The 20,819-nt window shown below is 37.4% G+C and overlaps 2 protein-coding genes across 2 annotated transcripts in view; one reads left to right on the top strand and one right to left on the bottom strand.

Annotated features, from left to right (window-relative positions):
• Positions 1–3,947: 3,947 nt before the first annotated feature.
• On the bottom strand, positions 3,948–18,144 carry slc44a1a (solute carrier family 44 member 1a). Its single transcript, XM_042485840.2, has 16 exons — positions 17,896–18,144; positions 17,551–17,637; positions 16,108–16,253; positions 14,585–14,721; positions 14,339–14,432; positions 12,619–12,788; positions 11,918–12,007; positions 10,499–10,641; positions 10,071–10,257; positions 7,425–7,593; positions 7,121–7,277; positions 6,885–6,968; positions 6,654–6,791; positions 5,834–6,070; positions 4,704–4,778; positions 3,948–4,468 (listed from the first exon to the last, which is right to left on the bottom strand). Exons 1-16 carry the CDS (start codon positions 17,917–17,919, stop codon positions 4,445–4,447), a joined length of 1,962 nt encoding a protein of 653 aa, XP_042341774.1. The 5' UTR covers positions 17,920–18,144; the 3' UTR covers positions 3,948–4,444.
• A 1,263-nt stretch (positions 18,145–19,407) lies between these two features.
• Positions 19,408–20,819, top strand: part of dlc1 (DLC1 Rho GTPase activating protein) — a 133,799-nt gene continuing 132,387 nt past the window's right edge. Inside the window, exons 1-2 of the mRNA XM_088075421.1 lie at positions 19,408–19,574; positions 19,937–20,071. The gene's annotated coding sequence lies outside the window, so the exon portion shown is untranslated. The remainder of the gene's footprint in view (positions 19,575–19,936; positions 20,072–20,819) is intronic.

Here is a 20,819-nt window from a genome sequence, read left to right as displayed (position 1 = left end):
CTTTCATTGTGATAATCATGATTACAATCATTACTTCCTGTCATTTCTGTTTGCACATCTGCAGCAGCACTGTGAGCTCTTTTCATAGCTCAAGACTTGTTTGTGTACTAAATGTATGCAGCACTGAAAAAGGCCTGAGCTGAGCTTCCAGGGCTATAAGCTGCTGAGGAGGCAGTAAGGCTCACCTTAATGGTGAAGTCACTGTTTGGTCAATATACTCTCTGACACACACACACAGACATACACTTAGCAGGCTCACGTTACAGTGCCTGAGTCAGCGCAAACAATAGAGATCCATCCATATAGGATGGGGCCGAACAGGTTTAATGGTTGTAAACTATTTACCAGTTGAATCAGAGCTTTAGAGCTGCTGTCAAGAGGCAAATGATTATTTCATACACTGCCAGTGTGCTGAGAACACTAAAGGATGATATACAGCACCTGTCCTGCAGAGTAAATAAATAAAATGCACATATACCTCAGAACATGTTGAGATAGAGGTTTTAAAATATCAAAAAGGGCTTAAAAATACATTTTTAAAATGTATTCTGAGAAGCCACAAAAAATGCGCCTGCTCATATACTTAACTGTTAAGTCATTTTAAAGTGAAACATTCCTCACAGAAAAATTCAGTATTATGATTTAATAGTGCTAAGATGTTTAGGTGAGCAATACATTTTTTTTAACTTATCTATTTATTTATTGTAATGGAAAAACAAAAATACCCAGTAAAAAGTACTGAAGTCATGAATGTTGCTTGACTTAGAAAATGAAGGTAAAAAAATGACACTTAAATGCTACTTAATGACAATTTAATGACATTTTTTTTATTAAAAACATTGAGTTAGTGTCACTTAAAATGACTATTAAAAGCCACTTATTAAAATTGCTTTTTCACTCAAAAAGTTGAATTATTACATAAAAATTACCATTTAAGCCTCGTAAAATTACAATTTTTTAAACTTAAATATTGAGTTAGATTTTACTGGAAAGTAACAATATCTATTAGCATCTTTTTTTCTTTTTCTTTTTACTAAAACATATCGAGTAAAAGCTACTCATTAAAAATGTCCAGATTGCTTCTTTTAATTAAAATATTGAGTTGGTGTTACTTTAAAAAGTCTTTAAACACTATTTATTAAAGATTGCTTCTTTTACTTAAAGTATCAAGTTAGTGTTACTAAAAATGTTTGATTTATCAGTCAGTATCAGTAAAATAAGCTTTGAGGATGGTGCTTTCATGGGACAATAATCTCCAGCCATTAACTAACATTTCCAAGCCTGCTTGCTTTGTTCACTATAATTACCAAATCAGAATCATTCAAGTTAGAGAACCGCAAAATAAAAACATTCCCCATCAGGCTGTCAGGTCTTGCTGCGTCCTGTCGAGGCGTTCTCCTCCAGCAGAACGTGTTTTCCCGTTTCTCTGCCCAGTGACAAAGGATTTCCAGGAATGGCCTGTGTTCTGTAAGTACTACAGAGAGCACTTAGGTGTGAGTCACTAGCAGCCATCGAGCTGTTTTCCTCTGGATTCCTGCGTTTTATGGAGGCGGACAGCAGTGCGCACAGAGAGCTCTCCCATCAATAACCTCTAACTGCTTAGTGGCTTGATTCTTGCCTGGTCAATGCTGGATTGGAAGGAAACTGGAGGGGATGAGGCAGTGATCCATACATCAGGAGATTGTGGATACACTCAGGGGGGATCAGATTTATGGTAGCTCAGTCCACTTCCAGGGTGAACATAAACATTTCTAATGTACAAGGTAGTGCAATGTCAATAATTTACTTCTACATTTCAGATTTTTAATTTTATTTTTTATTTTTATTTCATTATTTTTAATAAAAAAATATTTTATATGTAACTTAGAATACGTTTTTAACCATTTGAAATCTGGAGTGACATCAGTTTTCTCACTCAGACACCTTTCGCAAGAATTTAAACCTATAAGCAAACTGGTTTGATTTCTTTCCAAATTATGGGAAAGAAAAGGCTATGATCAATTTCGGCAAAATATGTCAAATATAGCAAAATGCAAGTATATTTAGTATATAAGAAATCCAGGGGAAAATGTCCAGAAAACTGTCTTTATAATTGTTGTTGTTATTATATATGGAGAAATTATGTTACAGAATTATTATTTCCAAGCACTCTTTTTTTTTATTTAAAGTCATTTCATTTTTTTCTCTGTTTTCTGTTTCTTCTGTTTCCTTTTTCTTTTCTGTTGTTTCTAATTTTCAGGTAATTTTCTTGTATCAAAGAGTTAACAGGTGCAAGAAAAGCCGCCCACTGGCCTGCATACACGGAGATAACTTACATTTAAAATATAAGATGAAAACTATGTTTTAGCAAGCCATTGCCAAATCTACTTGTAGAGAGAAATGATTTGTTTCAGTTGCAATACAAATACATTTTATGTTCAACAAATAAAAGTTGAATACATTTATTTACATTAACTGTTTTTGGCAATTAAGACCATTAAGATTTATAGGGTCTAATAATATAGCTTTTTAAGTACCTGCAAACACTTTGTGTTAACCCCTCAACCACTGCTTACTTGTGTGAGTCCAAAGAAAATTATGTATTTAAAAAAAAAACACACAGTGTAGGGAGTGGATGGGTGGAAATGTGTGGGGGTGTTGTTGTGCTGCTGTTATGTGTACAGAACACACGGGGCCCGGTGTGGGGCCATCACAGCAGCTACTCCATTTAGGTTATTAAATCCAGATCATGAAAAGGGGAATGATGCCCAAAAAGTGACAAGAAAACAAACTAGCAGGGTGCCTGATGGCTCAGTGGATAGAGCAGCACCCCATGTACAGAGGCTGTGTCCTCACTGCAGCGGTCGCGGGTTCAAATCTGGCCTCAACCCTTTGCTGCATGTCTCCCCTCTCTCTCCCCCTTTCACACTCTCACTGTCCTGTCAGTTAAAGGCAATAAAAGCCCCAAAAAATAATCTTAAAAAAACAAAATAGCAAAAATCATTTATTCTCCTTCAGTGAATGAGGAGACCCCTTAACTTTTTCATCCTGTTATGAAGTTAAAATGTTTTTGTTTCTGTTTTGGTTTGGGTTTTTTTAAGGGCATTATGTATGTGAAGTGGATGTCGTATATTGTAGGGGATTTGCTGCCCTCAGGTGGAGAAACTTAGACCCCACAGCTTTAATCAGTAACAGCGTCAGTTCAGTTGTGCTGTCGGGGTTGCATTTGGGGAGGAAAGTAAGTGGATAGTTTAACTTATAGTCTTTAATGGAAGATGACGAAAATTAACTTTATGATTTTTCTTCAGGAACTGCAGTTTGGGATTGTTTTTTCCACACATTAGTTGGAAATCCCTCAAATATATATTTTTAATCACATGGACTAATATAATGCCCTAAGTGCTGCTTAGATTACAGCATTTGTCTGCTTTTAGACTTCATGTCAGCAGACTCTGAAATTTAGCAATCAAGGATTTGAAAGTGATGTTCTAAACAGATAGTTGTATCCTAAACTCAGCAAATATCTAAAATTGTTGTTCCACTTATTTAACAAATAACACTGTTTTTTTCTTCATTTGAAATCTCCTGTATTATTTAAATCTAAAACAAAACGCTAAATAATAAATTTTATTTCTTGAGCACTACTACACTACCACATACAAAGAAATGTGGCTCAAAGTGCTTCACAAATAAAATGACACATTTAAACAAAAGAAAAAAAGACAACAAAATTAAACAATTTAAAGAAAGTAGCTAATGAAGCATTTAATTGAAAGTAATAAAAGACAAGTAAAAATAATTTCAACTTTTTTAAAGAAAATTAATATTAAAAATAAATTAAGAAAAATGTTTAAAACCAAACAGATAAAAATATAGATTTTTAGCTGTCATTTAAAAATGTTAATGGAGCTTGTATCTTATAGCTCTTCTTAGGCTTCTGATGTGGAAAAAAGATCAAACAACACAACTTTGTGTCTTAATTTATTTCAGTATAAAATTTGAGTCATAAAACAACTGGAACAACTTTGACAAAACACAGTTAGCTATCTATTACAAAATGTACACCCAACTATTCTAACTACAGCTAACACTAATTCTGTAATAAAGAGAGCCAAACATGTTAAACCATGTCAAAACGGTCACATTATTTTAAATGGAATAAAAGGGAAAACATGCTTACACAGGGAGAAAGACAAAAAAGCAAATCTATCTTATTAATTACAAATCACCCAGATAAGTTTTTGCCTTATTACATCTGCATGTATTAGTGTCAAACTTTAAAACTCTCTTACTCAAAAATAGACAATAAAACTCAATGCATATTTTACTGAAACTCTGTGTAGCTTTAGTATAAAATAAAGTAGAAAATGTCATCTTACTGATGACCCTGGAGTGAAATGTTGATGAACTCAGAGTTAAGCTTTGGTGTGTTTTTAGTGGTTTTGGAGGATCTTTTGCTGCTCGGTCAAGCTTGAGTCCCTCCTCGAGCCTGCAAGAAATGAAAAAAAACAACATATGTATTTACTCTTTCATGCCACAAAACATACAGCTGGGATCACACACAACCTCGTGGTTAAGTCATTTAGTCGCACCAAATGACCTCACAGGCATAAACTCAGTTTACTGTTTATGTTTTGAAGCGTTTTGCAAGAATGTTCTGTTTGTTTCTTCTGAAGCAGCTTCCATACATACGGTGAAAACACTTCAGAGATTTTCCAACTCACCATGGGCTTCATCTCCCGTCCTTCTCCGTCACCAGACTTGTACAAACCCAATTTCTTACTGTTCTCAACATATTCCTGAAAACAAGACAGTTAAACAACCAGTTATCTCATTTTTTAAAAAGAATATGGTTCTTGTACATTGCTAAGAATAAAAGTGTTGTGATAAAGAATTAGAAAGCATTGGGACTTGAGTGAAAAATGGTCCTTTAAAGAGTACTTCACCCACAAAAAGACCATTTGAACAACAATCACTGACCAGAGTAGCAGAACAAATGAGTGCAAATGGGAGAGCTAGCAAGCCCAGAACTGACCTCTGCCTGAGCTCTAGTACCCCCGTGGGACCTCGGAGGGTGACTAGGGGTGCCAGCTACTCCGTCCTTTTTATTTACCTCTTTAGTTATTTACTTTTGACCCTTTTTAATTTTTTTTTTTTTATTTAATTTTTATAGTACCATCATGCCCGATCATTTCTTTGTATGTTTGTTGTTGTTTGCTTGTTTATTTGTCCTGTTTTGTTTGGTCTAATCTAAATTTTCTGTCCCCATCTACTTCCACGTATGCGTTGCCCATCAATACTCTTTTTTTGTTATTGTTTTTGTGCTGCCCTTTTGCACTCATTAATAATAAATAAATAAATTCAAAAAAACAATCTGACCTCATGCTATGTTCAGTTTGTGCAGAAAACTATTTTGTTATTTCCGCATGCCTGAACAAAGAATCCAAAAAAGGGCAGTAGAAGCTACAGGCCACAACAGGGCTACAAACATGGCACCAGTGACGTTTTTCAAAACAACGTGGCACGTCAGGGCTTCAGGACACTTGAATGACTTTGAACAAGCAGTTAATGTTTGAATCCTGGTCACCATTTGCTTCAATTGTTTGGGAGATGAGTGCAGCGCCTTTTACACCGTGAATCTCTGACAGTGTTTTGTGGACTATAAAACTTCAGCTGAATTTTCATTAGCATGAGGGTGAGCAGTCAATGAATGAACTTTCATTTTAAGGTGAACTATCCGTTTAAAAACACTTGGATATACCACTTGAGGATTAATCTGTTCACATGGGTGTTTATGTGTTACTCCGTTATTTGTTAGCCTTGATACCCTCTCTAACACACACTACCCTCTCACCATTAAGGCCTTGTCCATGTAGAACTCTCGTCCAGGGCTGCCGTCATTGTACTTTGTGTCCACAGCAAAGCAGAGGAAGAGGACGTCCACCACGTTCTCAAAGACAGACAGGAAGCAGTGAGCCACCAGGTATGCAAACAGACAGACTATGAGGAGAGGCAGCACCCACACGGTGTAGTCCCGCTGGTAGTTCAGAGCCAGGACGCCAGCGAAGGCTGTACATGAGACTATGAGCACCTGAGAGTGTAGATAGGAGTCAAGTTAGAAAACATTAAGGACAGTTTGATTTGGGGGGATTATCTTACATAAAACACTGTTTTAGTGGTCAATGGACCTGTGAGGATAACTGCATTTTTTGGACGATGTATTGGCCCAGAAATAATTGCGTTACACGATGTTATTGTCATTTTGAGACGATTTTATGTAAACAATGTAAACAAAATATATCAAAGTCAACATGATAAAGGTCATGTCCATCTATCATACGATAGCATAATTATTGTGACAGGCCTAGTGGACAATAATAAAAAACAATGGTTCCCAAGTGGTCCAACAGTGGGGCAGGGTCCATTTTAAGTGGGCTGCAAGTAGCTAGTGAACATGTCAAGTTTGTGAAAAACAAATTTTTTAGGTAATTGCACTTTATTCTTGCAGTCTTGTTTTAGTTCGCTGTGTTCTAAGCCCATTTGTTGTTTGGATTTTGTGAAATTAACGTTATTATCTATGTGTAGACGCTGAAATAATGATTAAACCCAAAATCAGCACCCCACTGCCGGACCAGTTTGGAATCACTGATATAGAATATTTCTCTGTGCGGTACCTTTCCCAAGAAGAGGACAAAATCGCCCACAGTGTTGATGGCGGCCACTCGGAGGGCGTTCTCCACCAGGATGAGGAAAGCTTCCCGGGCCGAGGTGCAGAAACTTGTGCTGTTGATGGCTGTTGCAGTGTAGGCATTCTGAAATGATGCAATACAGACGTGTACACTGTAAAATGTTTTCACTGTACAGTACACTAGATTTTCCTCCTTCGCCAACCTGATATTACTTACTTGATTTAAGTATGCAAGGCACTTCTCCAGACACCACAAACAGCAGACACAAGCCTTCAGCATGCAGCGAGCACAGGCGTTCTCCTGTGATAAAGGAAAGAAATTCAAAGGTTAACAAACGGATTAATCAGATGTGTGTAAAAAGGACTGATAATCACCACTAACAGGCTCAACATGAGACCATAATGGAGTTTTTGAGTTTGCAGCATTTTTTAAAACAGCTCCTCACAGCTCACCTTTCCTTTGAGCTGGCTGTGGATATACGTCAGGATGAGACGAGGGATCTTAACAAGCGTGATGATGAAGGAGCCTTTGGCCAAAGTACCCAGATGGTAGCGGATGGCACGCACCATGGAGGAGAGGATGGGAGTCGCTGGCAACTGGGATTTATTTCTTCAGTTGAACAGATAGAAAGAGAGAAGACAGCACTGAAATTTTATAGCCAAAAAGCTGAATTATCAAATTCGGCAAAGAAAAATCTATGTCTTCCGTATGATAAAAAAAAAAAAACCCAAATACTTTCTGTAACTTTTTTGGTACCTGGTGAAATAGTAGGTGACCACAGCTCCAGCGATGGTCATCTGCTGGAAGGCCAGTATGAACTCACTGATCCAGATGAGACCTACAGCGTGATACCACACCAGATACTGAAGAGGCCCCTGCATTACATACTCAACCACACCTGTAGAGTTGTTCTTTGTCGGTGTCCCTGTGAAGGAATACAAGCCGGAGGTTAGATTGGATCATTAACTCATTAACATAGAAAGAAGGCAATGAGTAAATTGAGAAGAAACAACCAAAAAATGAGCAAGAAATTGGTAAAAAGTACAAGAACATTACTTAAAAATGATCATAAGTGCAAAATGATAATAATTATGTGACATCATTTTAATATCTAATTATTACAATCATAAATTAAATGTTCTGGACATTTTTCCATCGCTTACGTTTTAATAATTTTCGAGATGTACTTATTTCTTGCAAAATGTGGGACATTTCTTGAAAAGTTTCTCATTGCCCATTTTCCGAAAAAAAAAAAAAGTCAAACCAATTTGCCCAGGTCAGAGGTTTAAATACTTGTGACAGGCGTTTGAATGAGCACAAGGAAAGTGATGTCGATCCATGTTTCGAGGGTTAAATATGTACTGTGTGTCAATTTTACAAAACAGCTGAAACATTTGGGTTTACTACACATCTCTCTAGATTTTATTGATATTTTATGGCATCTTACCTGGAAACAAGTGCAATACATTGTATCTGTCTGAGTTTTGCTTGTAATCTAAACCAAATCAAAGCTGCACCAATCGACTCAACAAACTCGCCACAACTGCTGATTATGAACATTGAACACAATTCACAAATTAGCTGGAGACCACCTGTGTGAAAAGCACATTGACATATACCACATGCTATGAACGGAATACTATTCTGTGGCATTTTTTCAACAGTTACAGTGTGCAACGTCTCCTCTTTGGACAGAAATGTTCACACTTCTGAGGGTGCAGAAGGTCAAACAAGTCAAGAATTTTATCTAGCCTCTTTCACTTCACAAGGACTTCAGCTTCGTCGGCTGAAGTTAAAATCTTTGAGAGGCTATAACGGGCTGAATTTTAAAGCTGAGGCTGGTACAAGATGCTGGTTTCGTATGAAACAAGATGACCTCATTAGTCCATTAGTGCCATTTTATGCTAGCTTATTGGGAAGTTGGCTAAATAAAGCTCCAAAATTAGGCTTCATTTTGGTGGGGGAAAAAAATGGAATGGCTATTTTCACACACATCACAACCATGTATATACCACTTTCAAACTTTGAGCTGCAGAATTATCTTCAGGTTCCAGCTTTCAGATGGTGTATACAACTTCTGTGTGACATATACTGTTGACCTATCTCCCCCTAAAAATCCTCTGCCCCACCTTAAAAAAGGGTCTATGTTAGGGAGGAGGGGTGTGGAGCAAGTTAACTAATCTAACCAAAACATACGCTTTCAAAAACTTAATTATAGAATATATTTTAATACTCAATGCATTATGATGGGATTTCACTGTAAGCACCTACATTTCAATTTCACTGCAACTGAAACTGAGTCATTAATATGATAGCATACATTCTCAAACCATACAACCAAAAATAAGAAGGAAAATGTTTTGACTTCATTTGTATAGACATTCTGTTTTAAATGCTACTTTGTGGGAATTAAAAATCAATAGCAGACACTTGTTCTGGAGGGGCATTCACAAAACCTCAAGCACAGTGATAAAGACTCAGATACCTCTGAACTTGGAGGCTCTCTATCTGGGTCATGCTGTGTTTCTGAAACAGAGGAGGGATACAAAGCTGCTGCGGGCCCTTTTGGCGGCAAGTAAGAAGTAAATCACAAGAAAGTGGCTAAACCCAGGACCACCCACTTTGGTAGACTGGTATGGAATAATTATTTCAAACAGAAAGGATGACCTTCTCTTTGAGGATTCTAAAGAATAAATTCCATCAGATCTGGACTACATGGATCATACTTATAACCCGATTACAAGCAGACTTTGTATGACCCCACTACTGTTTCCTCTGCTCTTTTCAATGAGATGTGTAGCAATGTACATTTCTTCAGTTCCAGTGTATTTAGTTATGTTTAATTACAGAGCTTTGGATGGACAGATATACACGAGTAGTATTTCATATTTGTTTTTTATTTTAACAAAAAAAATCAGGAAAAAAGAAACGAAAATAGAGGAATGAAAACTACTGCAATAATCGTGTAAATTGTACTACATCCGCATTGCACAAGCATTATAATTGTAAGTCCTAGGAAAAACAAACCTGCTGTATTTTTGAGGCTGTGGTTTAAAAGTCATAAATAAAAAGAAAATAAAAAAAATCTAATGGAGAAAAGAGAAGTGGGAGAGGAAGAGAGAAGTCGTTCTCTGACTGCATCCTCCCACATCACGAGACTGGCACCAGACTCCAAATGTGGGAGTTAAGTCATGCCTCCAAACCAAGACAAAATGTCACAAGGAACAAACTTAATATTCTACTTGTTTGGGAACGCTACAGCTGACACTGATGCTAGAAACGACTGTGCTGCATTGAAAATAAAACTATTCTGAAGCATGTTTACACCAATACAGCACTCTGACGTGTAAATGTGGGTTTTACAAACATCCACAAATATTAAGTACCAGTACTGAAACTCACCTGAAGTCCCGAGAGCCAGAAGCACGGCGATCCAGTAGACCCAGAAGAGCATGAGGCAGAGGAAGGTCCAGAAAGGCTGCAGGGCCAGCAGGGGAAGGTGAATGAACACTTTACCAGCAACGTGGAACAGAGAGATGGTGAGAGCCACGCGCTTCCTCATGAAGAACATCACCAGCAGGAGAACCGCCTGGAGGTCAACACAGAGAAAATCTAATGAAGTCACTGAAATGAGCTGCAGAGTTGGACATTTCCTGTCACATCAATACACAGTTTTACAAAAACACTACGTTTGAACCACAGGCTGTGTATTTTATTTAGTACTAATTTTGTGTGTTTTATGGCCTTTGTGAAACTGTGAGAACATGTATACAGGATATCAGTCATCACCAAATGCATGCATACATGCAGTACTTGTGCTTCAAACATACCGTGAAAACCGTAGCCACAATTGCATATATAAGCAGGGCCTTAACATTATCTGAGGCCACTTCTTTCCCAAATACTGATAAGGTGTTATTGTCAAGGGCTTTCCTGTGGTCCACATAGAGCCACCAAAGGACGGCTGTCCCACCTGTAACACATCAAAGCACAAAAGACTTCAAATATGGAGCATCTTTTGCCTTGTCTTTTATCATCATAACGTAACTGAGTGAGACAAAAACAAAACAAAAAAAAATAAATTACACATATTTCAAAGTAATACTTTGACCACCAAATTTAGATTAATCGCTCACCTTGTGTAACGTTAAATTCATGAGGAAACTTTTGCCTTTTTTTTTTTTGAGCAAGCCCCCACATTGAACAAAGAATTCAAAATGGCAAGCATTCTTGATTAAATGAAATGAATGGGGGCTAGCAAAACTATATCAAAACATATGTATACAGCCTCTGCTCTGAGTGGAGTTCAAATGCACGTGCTTACCTACGCGTGCTACTTATAAGGAGAAGTGTTTTAAAGGGTAAGGTTTTAGTGAAAATGCATGTGTTTGTCAAGTACTGAGCATACAAATGCATACATGAGACTTGGATGATACTGCATGAGTTGTGTGAATATGTTAACAGATGTCTTGATATGGTTTTTATTTTTGTTAAACAGGGACCATGATAACTTTAATTCATGGGTTTCCATTTTTTTAAAAACTTTGGACATTTTTTCAGGTCTGTGCAGTGCAGGTGAAACTCCTCTAGTTCTTTCTTTCCTCAGCACAATGAACAATTAAGCTTTAATTTCACTGCACCTAGCGTTCTTCTGCTCCATCTGTGATATATATATATATATATATATATATATATATATCGTATATATATTCCAGTAGTACTCCTAATGAATGATCCAGCTCCAAAGCAACAAAATCAATACACGGCAGCACGTTTTAATCGTGGCAGACCACCACCATTCCTTTCATTCCTTTTTTGGAATTTCAATTTTAATTGTAACTTATTCATTTAAAATATGGGGTAGGGCATATTAATGACCATTTACATGTAAATATGTAAGATTGTAGCCAGAGGCTAATTTCCATCTTTAGTCCCATGGCAAGTTGATGTTAAATACATAAAAACAAACTTTTCGTACATTCAGTATGAAAAGTAACAATATAGGTTGGTAATAACATAGGCTTACGCTTATTGACAAAGACAAGTATAAAATGGTACATTTTTAAATGACAATTTCTGTTCAGCATGAAGGCATGTGGGAAAACCAAAGGTTTCTTTATAAATTCAACATAACACATGGTGAGTAAATGATATGTAAATGCTCATTTTGTGGGTGAACTATACCTTTAAATGGCTAAATTAAATAGACTGGTGGGTGCTACAACACGTATGTTACTTAGTAATCTTACCTATAGAGCCAATGATGACCAGAATTGTCAGAATCCACACAAGAACTTTGGTGATGTAACGAATGACAACCATCAGGATCAGGGACAGGACTGAGAAACAAAAACACAGTGCATCGTATTAGAACATAAAATACTACTAACACGAAAAATGTTATATCCTGAAAAGTGCTCATTTAATAATTCATTAATTGTAAGGTTTGATAAAATATCGCTTTATCTTAGACATAAATAAAACACACTAAACAATGCTATGTCATTAAGCTGTGGGTTTGCCATTTAAACAGTGACTCAGAAAAGCCCAGACATCCCGTGTGCACAAACTGCTCTGAATCATGTAGTCTTGTAAGTTGATGCAACCACACCACATGGATCAAATAATTGGGTTAAAAGATGTCTCAAACTGACTTGGGATCTGTGTTTTTTACAGCACCAATGGGAGGAGTTAGACCTTAAATCAGTGCCTTCGGGCTAAACTTGAGCAGATACAATGACTGTAACCACATTTCCTGTTATTTTTATGACAAAAATAGCTTGGCTTCCGAAAGTTGCCTTCCTACTGAATCCTCATGAGCAATCACGGTGGCGCAGTAGGAGCAGACAATAACAAAAACGAAAAACATACCGTTGAACAGTCATCAGATACAAATAATTAATTATTCACTTCATGCATATTGTAAGCCAGATGCAACCGTGTGTTTTACCTAAAGCCAGCACGCAGAGGCCCATGATGATCTCCTTGCTGGCCATGACCCCAGCGACGACCCGCCGCAGCACAGTGTTGTCACTGACAAATGTGATAAACGCCTGGGCGAATTCAGCATAGCAGCCGACGTCCACAGGAATACAGCGGTGGAGCAGTGGGACAGGCTTACTACAGACATTATGAAGATAAAAGAGCATGGGTTAGTTTATTTTTCACTGATAAGAGTTAAAGCAGAGGACTGTGGACCATGGCAGACTATCTATATCCACGTCTACATTATTTATTTGGTCCTGGAATGTGTATAAGTACGTTAGAGTGCACATCGTTTTGGAATTAACCACTGAAATAAATAAATAATGACTGAATGGCTGACGTGACAAAAGGCAGACTTCCTGTATTCATGATGTGGGTTTGAACTCACTGGACCAGTGATCCCTCTCCCAGAGCTCCCTAGCTCTCTGTACTGTTTCTTAAAGGAGCTGTATGCAACTTTCAGAGCATATGTATGATTAAGTCTGCACACGGTTCTCAACATCGAGGTGGCTGAGCTCGCAGGTAGCTGCTAACGATGCTAACTTAATAAACAGCGCCAACAACAAAGCTAACACTGCTAAACTGGGAAGGATGGCAACTACATTTCCACGATCACACTGTCCTGTTATCACCAGTAACTGCCATATGAGTGCTGTGAGGAGCGGCAACAAAGAGATAGCCAGTGGGACACACACACAAGGACTCACATGAACTAACACTCAAGCACTGCTGGACCATCTACCACTTTGCCACAACAAAGAACAGAAAGCTCGTATTAGAGCCAAGCAGCTATTAAGCCAACAAACATGTAAATTGCAATTCCTCTAATGGCCACTTGAGGCGGGCTCCAGAAGTGAGTCAATTCCTATAGACCCCCCCAATGTTAAAATTTTCAACTTTTGCTGCTAGACCATCTACCATAACAAAAAGCAGAGAAGCTCGGATTACCGCCAAGCAGCAATGAAGCCAACAAACAAGTGCCGCACTCAAAATTCCTCAAATCCCCATAGACCCTGATGTTGACATGCCTGACTTTACACATAAATAAACTTGTTTACAACCTGGTATAGCTCACCTGTTTAAACGCTTTTAGGGCTTAATGTTATGAATAATTAAGGATTTGGCCACTTTGAGTTACAGATAGGTGCCGTCCATTTACATGCCAACAGCACAGCAACAACGTTAGTTGGGAAACGTACCAATGATGCAACAACCCATTCAAAGAGTAAAGGCATATGCTATTAGTATGATTTTAGTTCATGAGATTTAATTGTAACATTTTGGATCTTTACAATTGGCATTTGGTTGTACAAAAGATGGATAATGGTTTCAGGCCTGTTTTTGCCGAGGAAAAATTGACATTAACTTTATCTCAGTAAACCATGGCTGCAAATGCACCTTGCTAACCTATGGCCACTTTTGGCTCCAAATTCCAAGATGGCGACAGCCAAAATGTGAGGCTTCAAAATGGGGTCAAAAAAAGAATTGGTAACATCTTGGTGGCCACATTCATCATTTCTTTTCAGTCTATGATTACAACACACAGAGGAAGCGTGACTTCATTCTTTGCTCTGGACGCCATTACCTCCTGCATCTTTACATAGCAAACAGTTTACGACTTTATCATTGCTCTGAATGTCACACACAGCTCCTTTAATCTAAACCTAAAGCATAAACAGGATTACCTCGGGGGAACAGGGAGTTTGGGACATTTGCTGGATCTTTCTGAATGGCTCGTGTATCTTGTAGGAGTAATATCATAGGCGCAGAGATGAGATCCTACCAAGAGGAAAACCAAAAATTAGATTACATGTTCAAAATATTCAAATGTTTTCTGCAAGGAATTATAATCCAATTTATATCTCATTTATGTACAAATATCAATGAACTGAAACTCTCACTTCACACAGTGGACAGTTTCTTTCACTCACCATTATGCAGAGCAAACTGCTTCAAGTCACTGTAAGTGGTGAGTTCGGCAGCAGGACATTTGGAGACACACAGGGCGATGGACTTGATTTTCCTGTTAATCAAGTCAACGTTGCAAGGGTCTAGAAAGAAAACATACCTGACAGGGAGAAACAATTCAGAGTCATTAGCTGCTGAATATTTAGCACTATCACACCTTAAATAAACAACCAACCACAAATATAACCAGCCATTTCCATTTCCATTTGAAATAAATCTCAGTATATTTGGTTATCACTATGCCAGTTGGGACTGTTCTGTCTGGGCACAAAATGAAAGACGGTGACATTTTGGTACCCGCTCACACAGACCCTTCTTTGTAGCCCAAACGCCTTTTATGCAAAGTCTCCATGGGCAATCAGCCCATCAATAAAGCATGACCCATTGTTCCAGTAAAACTGGGCCTACAGGCTGCATGCTGATGGAAAGCTACTGCCCAAAAGGAGGAATAACATCAGAGACTTCTCACATAAATTATGACAAGACAAGAATTTGTTACAATTTTATCTGAGTGATAAAAATACACATCGACATAAATTTCTTGTAAAAACATGGGGAGAAGGCAATAAGCAACTTATAAAGAAATGGCAAAAAAATTTGCAAGAAATTGGTAAAAAGTTACAAGACAAATATCTGAAAATAGGAAAAAAAGAAGAAGAAGAAGACAAAAGAAAATGACCTTAAAAATTGCTAAAAATAAATAAATAAATAAATAAATAAATAAACAAATGTAACATAGTTCTAAAATATCATTATAAAAATGATAAATGTAGTTTTGTGGACATTTTCCCATTTTTTGAATGACAATATCTAATAATCCCCCTCATCTTATTTTCAGGTCATTTCATTTTGCTGTGATCGCTGACTCATTTTTTCTACAAAATTTCTACAAAGGGAGATATGCCCTTAAACTATGCTCTCCATTCAGATATGTGAGGATCTTAAGCAGCAGAGCTCTGTGTTCCTGATTTTCATCTAAATTAACCCTCCGACTGATGACATCTTCTTCTCTTGAATTAATGCAAATGAAGTTCCTCAACCAGACTGAACATGAGACTGTCCTGGACGTCTTCTGTCGGCAGCCTCTACAACTTTTGAGGATTTGGAATGTGTGATTTTCAGGTGAATGTAAGCGGGTCATGGTCTGGACAGCTGAACCTTATCAACTCTGTAAGCCAGAACGGGAGGCAAAGTGAAGTGTTTACAGATGCAGTAACCGGTTGTTTGCGGCAAATTAGATTAGGATTACATGATGCAATCCTTGCATGCACACAAGTAATACTGAATGCCTTCTTCTGAGCCACCAACACTAAACTACAGAGGGCGAAAGAGGTCTCAGCATTTCTGCTCTAATTTACTGAATCTATTACCAAATAAGCTGTCATTGTAGGCTGTTAAAAAACCAAAACAGAGCAAATAAAAACACTTAAGACGCAGCAGGGATTAGATACAGCATATTGTTTATATGTTAAAAAAATGAACTGACTTGTTTTCCGTCATGTCCCGGCCACTAAGAGGCACCCCCTCAATCTTCTGAGTGTTATTCTTGCCACATGTGTTACCATAACTGTCATATCCTGAGATGAGCCTGGATGCAGCTCCTGTGGCGATGGGAAAGCCACAAATACACAACTGCAGACGACACAGATAAGATAACATTAACAATCTGCAGGACAACATGAAATAAAAAAAGATGTAATACATTAATAATTAGGGGTTGGTCAAAAAATAAATACAGTATAGAAATGCATATTTATGATTGCAATATTCAATTTATTTTCCCGAAGTATATTATCATTTTTTTTTAATTATATAAATTATTTATAGTACAAATACAAATTTCACTTTTGGTGGTCTACTGGAATTAATAAATAAAATAATAAACTAGTATTATGTTAAAGTTAAAGTTTTCCTTCATCATCAGCACATCATCTGTATCTGCAGATATTAAATAATAAATAAATAAATAAATAATATTAAATAATTAAATAATTAATACTGTAATAGGCCAAGACAACCGATTTTGTTTTTACTGACAAAGTGAACGTGCACAAAACATTAACCCTAAGTTGAAGCATTTTTCTTATTTTGCACAATGAATGAATAATTCATACATTCAAAATCTTTGAATGTTATGTCCCCATTTCCTGGTGGGCCATCATAATAAAATTATGGATGATATAATGTTAATTCCACTATAGAAGAGACTTGATGATCACTAAAATTAGGTGGGGAAAAAAAGTGAATATACCGATATCGGTCATCAGCCAAATGTGTTGTTATATATCTGCATATCAGATTTTGACAAAAAAATCCAATATTGTGCATCCCAACCATTTTCAAAATCAAAATACTGGAAATGCCTCCTAAATAATGCAGTGCCGGCGCATCATCGGTATCTGTAAATATTGGCTTTAATATGAAATATTGGAACTGTCCAACTTGCTGATTTTTATCACAAATTGATTAATTTTATTGGCAAAGTGAACATGTACAAAACATCAACCCTAAGCATTGTATTTTATGTCTACTTCTGCTGGTGGGTCATTATGATAAAAGTATGTTTTATTTTGTTAATAATTGTTATTTTGTTCACTACAGAAGAGACTTGATGATCACTTAAGTTAGGTGGGGGGGGAGTGGATATATTGATATAGGTATTGGTCATCAGCTAAATGTGTTGTTATATATGGTCATACTGGATATCGGCAAAAAAAAAATCAAACTTTGTGCATTCCTACCATTTTAAAAATCAAAATGCATACTAAATAATGCAGTGCAACATTAAGTTGAATCAACATCTGTCTGAAATTTTTAAGCAGAAACAGACAATTATAACCCATGTGAATGTAGGATTTACTGCAATAACTGCTGTTACACTGCATTAGCTTTAGCTGTGTGGACAGAGTAAAATACAACTTAAACTTACCATCCCAATACAGAAGAGTATGAATATGATGAGCCATGGGATGTCCGTGCAGCTGCGCTCCTCCAGCGGTTTCCAGTCCCGTTTGCTCTGCCAAGGCATAGGCATCAATAATGGACAGTGAGAGAGGGCACAGAGAGCTTAAATTCTGTTTGTGTCGGGGCTGCTGCAGAGCTGGAGCTCCCTGCTGCTCCTCAACCAACAAATCACTGAGTTACTGCTGAAAAACAAACTGCTGCCACCGCGCGAGGAGTGACGCTGTCGCTACACCACCGTCCCAAACTCCTCTGAGGATTACTGGGACACTTTTCAAGTCTTAGACCCACCACCATACTGTGGCTAACTTACCTCGGTGCTGCTACAACATCCCATTGTGGACTCCTTCAGCTAACTTTGACGAATATAAAACTTTACGGTGCTTTTTCGTTCCGTTAAACTTTATCAGCTCATTTCCCTTTCCCTTTCTTTTTTCCTTTCTAAACGACACACGGACAAAAGTACACTTTGTGACCTGTTTAATTCAGAAACTAACGCCCATTTGTGGAACTCCCTTTGAGCTGCAGGTAAACACGGAAGAAGTCAAATTTCTTATGCTGCCTTCACGGACAGTCGGAAATACCCCAAAGGCTAATTATAGCTAAGCGCAACAGAAAACACCCAACACTCAGCAGCTGTTGCTGTCATCAAAGCTTTCTTTTGCAATTTCGTTTGTTTTTGCCACTTAAGTAACTTGATGAAAACATTAACAGTTACGCCACTGAAGAAAAATAAGGTATGTCAAGAGAACATCTTAGTCATAGGGAACTGTGTCGGCAGGGATCATTATTTATGTCCAGTGTTGGGGAGCAGTGGCGTGTTCAGACTTGTTTTACTGGGTTGGCCCAAGTGGGGCACTACCTGATGGAAGCAAATGCATTGGCATAGCTGCAATTTATTATTTTTGTCTCCATTACCCATACACACTTGAATTACTAACACTGCACTGTTTAAAAATCCTGTTCCAAGTTTAATTTCAGACTGAATTGCACCTATGAACAAAAATTCACTTAAGTTGTTAAACAGTTTAAACTGACTGGGCAGATAGCCAATCACAATGAGGTGGCACCTGGGGTGGCCAATCAGATTTCAAGGGTGGCCCATGTCAACCCAGGCACCTCCTTGACATTCCCCTGTGGGGGAATAACTCATTAGTGGTAACTATAGGTACAATAATTAAATTACAAAATACCTTAAAACTTCACATAATAGCCTGGGCTATTATTTGGTCAAATTACTGAATTCAGCAGGCTTATATTTGGGACTAGCATCTATATCGGACAGGTTTTTATTCCTTTCACACAAAACTTGCTCAGCAAAGATGGAAACACAATCAAATTATTTATATAACCTTTTGAAACCTGGGTAAATAGATTTTATTTTATTCAAAAACACGAGTAGAAAGTAATGAGCAACAAAAGAAGACATGACCCAGAGGTTAGCAAGAAACTTGTGAAAAATACAAGAAAATTACCTGATTATTGGGCAACCCTCTGTGGTAAGCTACATATACATCATAGAAAGTGTTAAAGACTCAAACTAAAGTTGTGTGAATTTACATAAAAACATGAAAACCAATTGAAAGTGAAAGTTATTATAAATAATGATAATTATAATACTATTGAGCTCAATAATGATAACCATTTTTATTATCATTATTATTATTATTATTGTTGTTGTGGTGGTTATTGCTTCGAGGATTCGGAAAGTTACGAGCTGCGGTGAATGCAGCACAACAGTCAGTAGATTGGAAGCATGTAGATAAGACACACCTGTTGAATTTGGCGCCGTTTGCTGGAGCAAAGAAGCAATGTAAGCTGGCTGAGAAGACTGGGGATGAACATAATTCATAGTGTGGTCTGGCTCGTCTCTCATAATGGCAGCCAATGATACTTTAGAGACGAAAACGCTAATTGACTCATATTAGCCATAAGACTGGCAGTTAGCAAACATAACTGCGTCACATTACGGCTGCCATGTTACCCACACAGGTGAGTGATGAGGAGCTTCAGGTACTCCGACGGTCTTTGCTCGAGTTTGGAGATTCTTTTGTAAACTTTTTCTTCATATAGAGGACAATAAATGTTAGTGCCACTAACTTGGACCACACAAGTTACCGAACAGTTCTGCATTTGTGTTCTTTTAATTTGTTAAATGAGCTAACCGTGTCCCCAAAGTAAGCTAGCTAGTCATACAAGTTTAAATTTAAAAAGTATAACAGCATATGTGATGCTTGCTGCTTGTCCAACAGCTACCCACAGTGATAAATGTGAGGTGTTGTCGCCCCCAGCAGTCTGTGTCAGTTTATCACAGCCAGATTCTTCCATCAAATACAAACTGTGATTGATTACAGACACTGTGAGGTGGCCAGCTGCTGAGGGACAACAGGACTCCATCTTCACTCAGAGACACTTCAGCAGGGATGTCCTCTGACGAGGAGACTGCTGCAGGCCCACCGGCTGAAGGATGGTGTCACTTCCTTCATGAGGTAGGAGCTTTCCACAGACACACATGTTCACGAGTCCAGGCAAGGGCAAGGGTTAGCAATCTGGATCCCACTTAAATATGGTCTCTGTGTTATGCCTTCAAGCATATTTAGTTCTGAAAAAAAAAAAACTCTCTGAGACTATTTTTTAAAAAAAATCCTGATACACTTGATTTGTGCTGTTTGCATTGTGCTTGCACTTGGTTGGGCCCTCTATATAAAAAAAAGTATGACTATCGGTGATTCCTGACAAGATATTTAAAGTCGTTTTTTTTTTTCAAGAAGGACTCACTCCTTACCTGCTGTGTCCCAAGATCTTTCTTCTCCTCAAAGTGAAAATTTTCCTGTGAAACATGAGTAAACTGACTTAATTTCTGGTAAAAACTTGAGAACAAGGCAATGAGCAACAATAAAATAAATGATCCAAAAATTACCAAGAAAATTACCCAAAAATTTAATTATTAGATTCAAGAAAATTATTTTTAAAAAACCACACACAAAACAACAACAAATTAAAAAAAACAAGTCCTAGCTTTGTTTTTTTTTTTCCCTAGACATTTTCCTAGCTTTAAAAAAAAAAAAAGAAAATCTAAATTTGTTTTGAAAGAAATTGCATGTTTCATGTAGGATTATTTACCCTTTAAAACCTGAGCAAACTGGCTTGATTTCTTTCAAAAACATTGTAAGAAGGCAAACTTTTGTGAATAGTACAAAAATATTACACAAAAACAGTAAAAACAAATATGTATAT

The sequence above is a fragment of the Plectropomus leopardus genome, chromosome 3, assembly GCF_026936395.1.
Source record: "Plectropomus leopardus strain MGB_pleo_1.0 chromosome 3, ASM2693639v1, whole genome shotgun sequence".
NCBI classification, from domain to species: Eukaryota; Metazoa; Chordata; class Actinopteri; order Perciformes; family Serranidae; genus Plectropomus; species Plectropomus leopardus.
This window is presented reverse-complemented; position numbering and strand designations above follow the sequence as displayed.

What these genes read in the sequence shown, in the direction of transcription:
- slc44a1a (XM_042485840.2), bottom strand. Translation starts at nt 17,919, where the DNA reads ATGGGATGTTGTAGCAGCACCGAG. An exon ending in GATGTTGTAGCAGCACCGAG is followed by an intron (nt 17,638 to 17,895) that starts GTAAGTTAGCCA and finishes ATGCCTTGGCAG; the next exon opens with AGCAAACGGGACTGGAAACC. An exon ending in GCAGTTTGCTCTGCATAATG is followed by an intron (nt 14,433 to 14,584) that starts GTGAGTGAAAGA and finishes TCCTCTTGGTAG; the next exon opens with GATCTCATCTCTGCGCCTAT.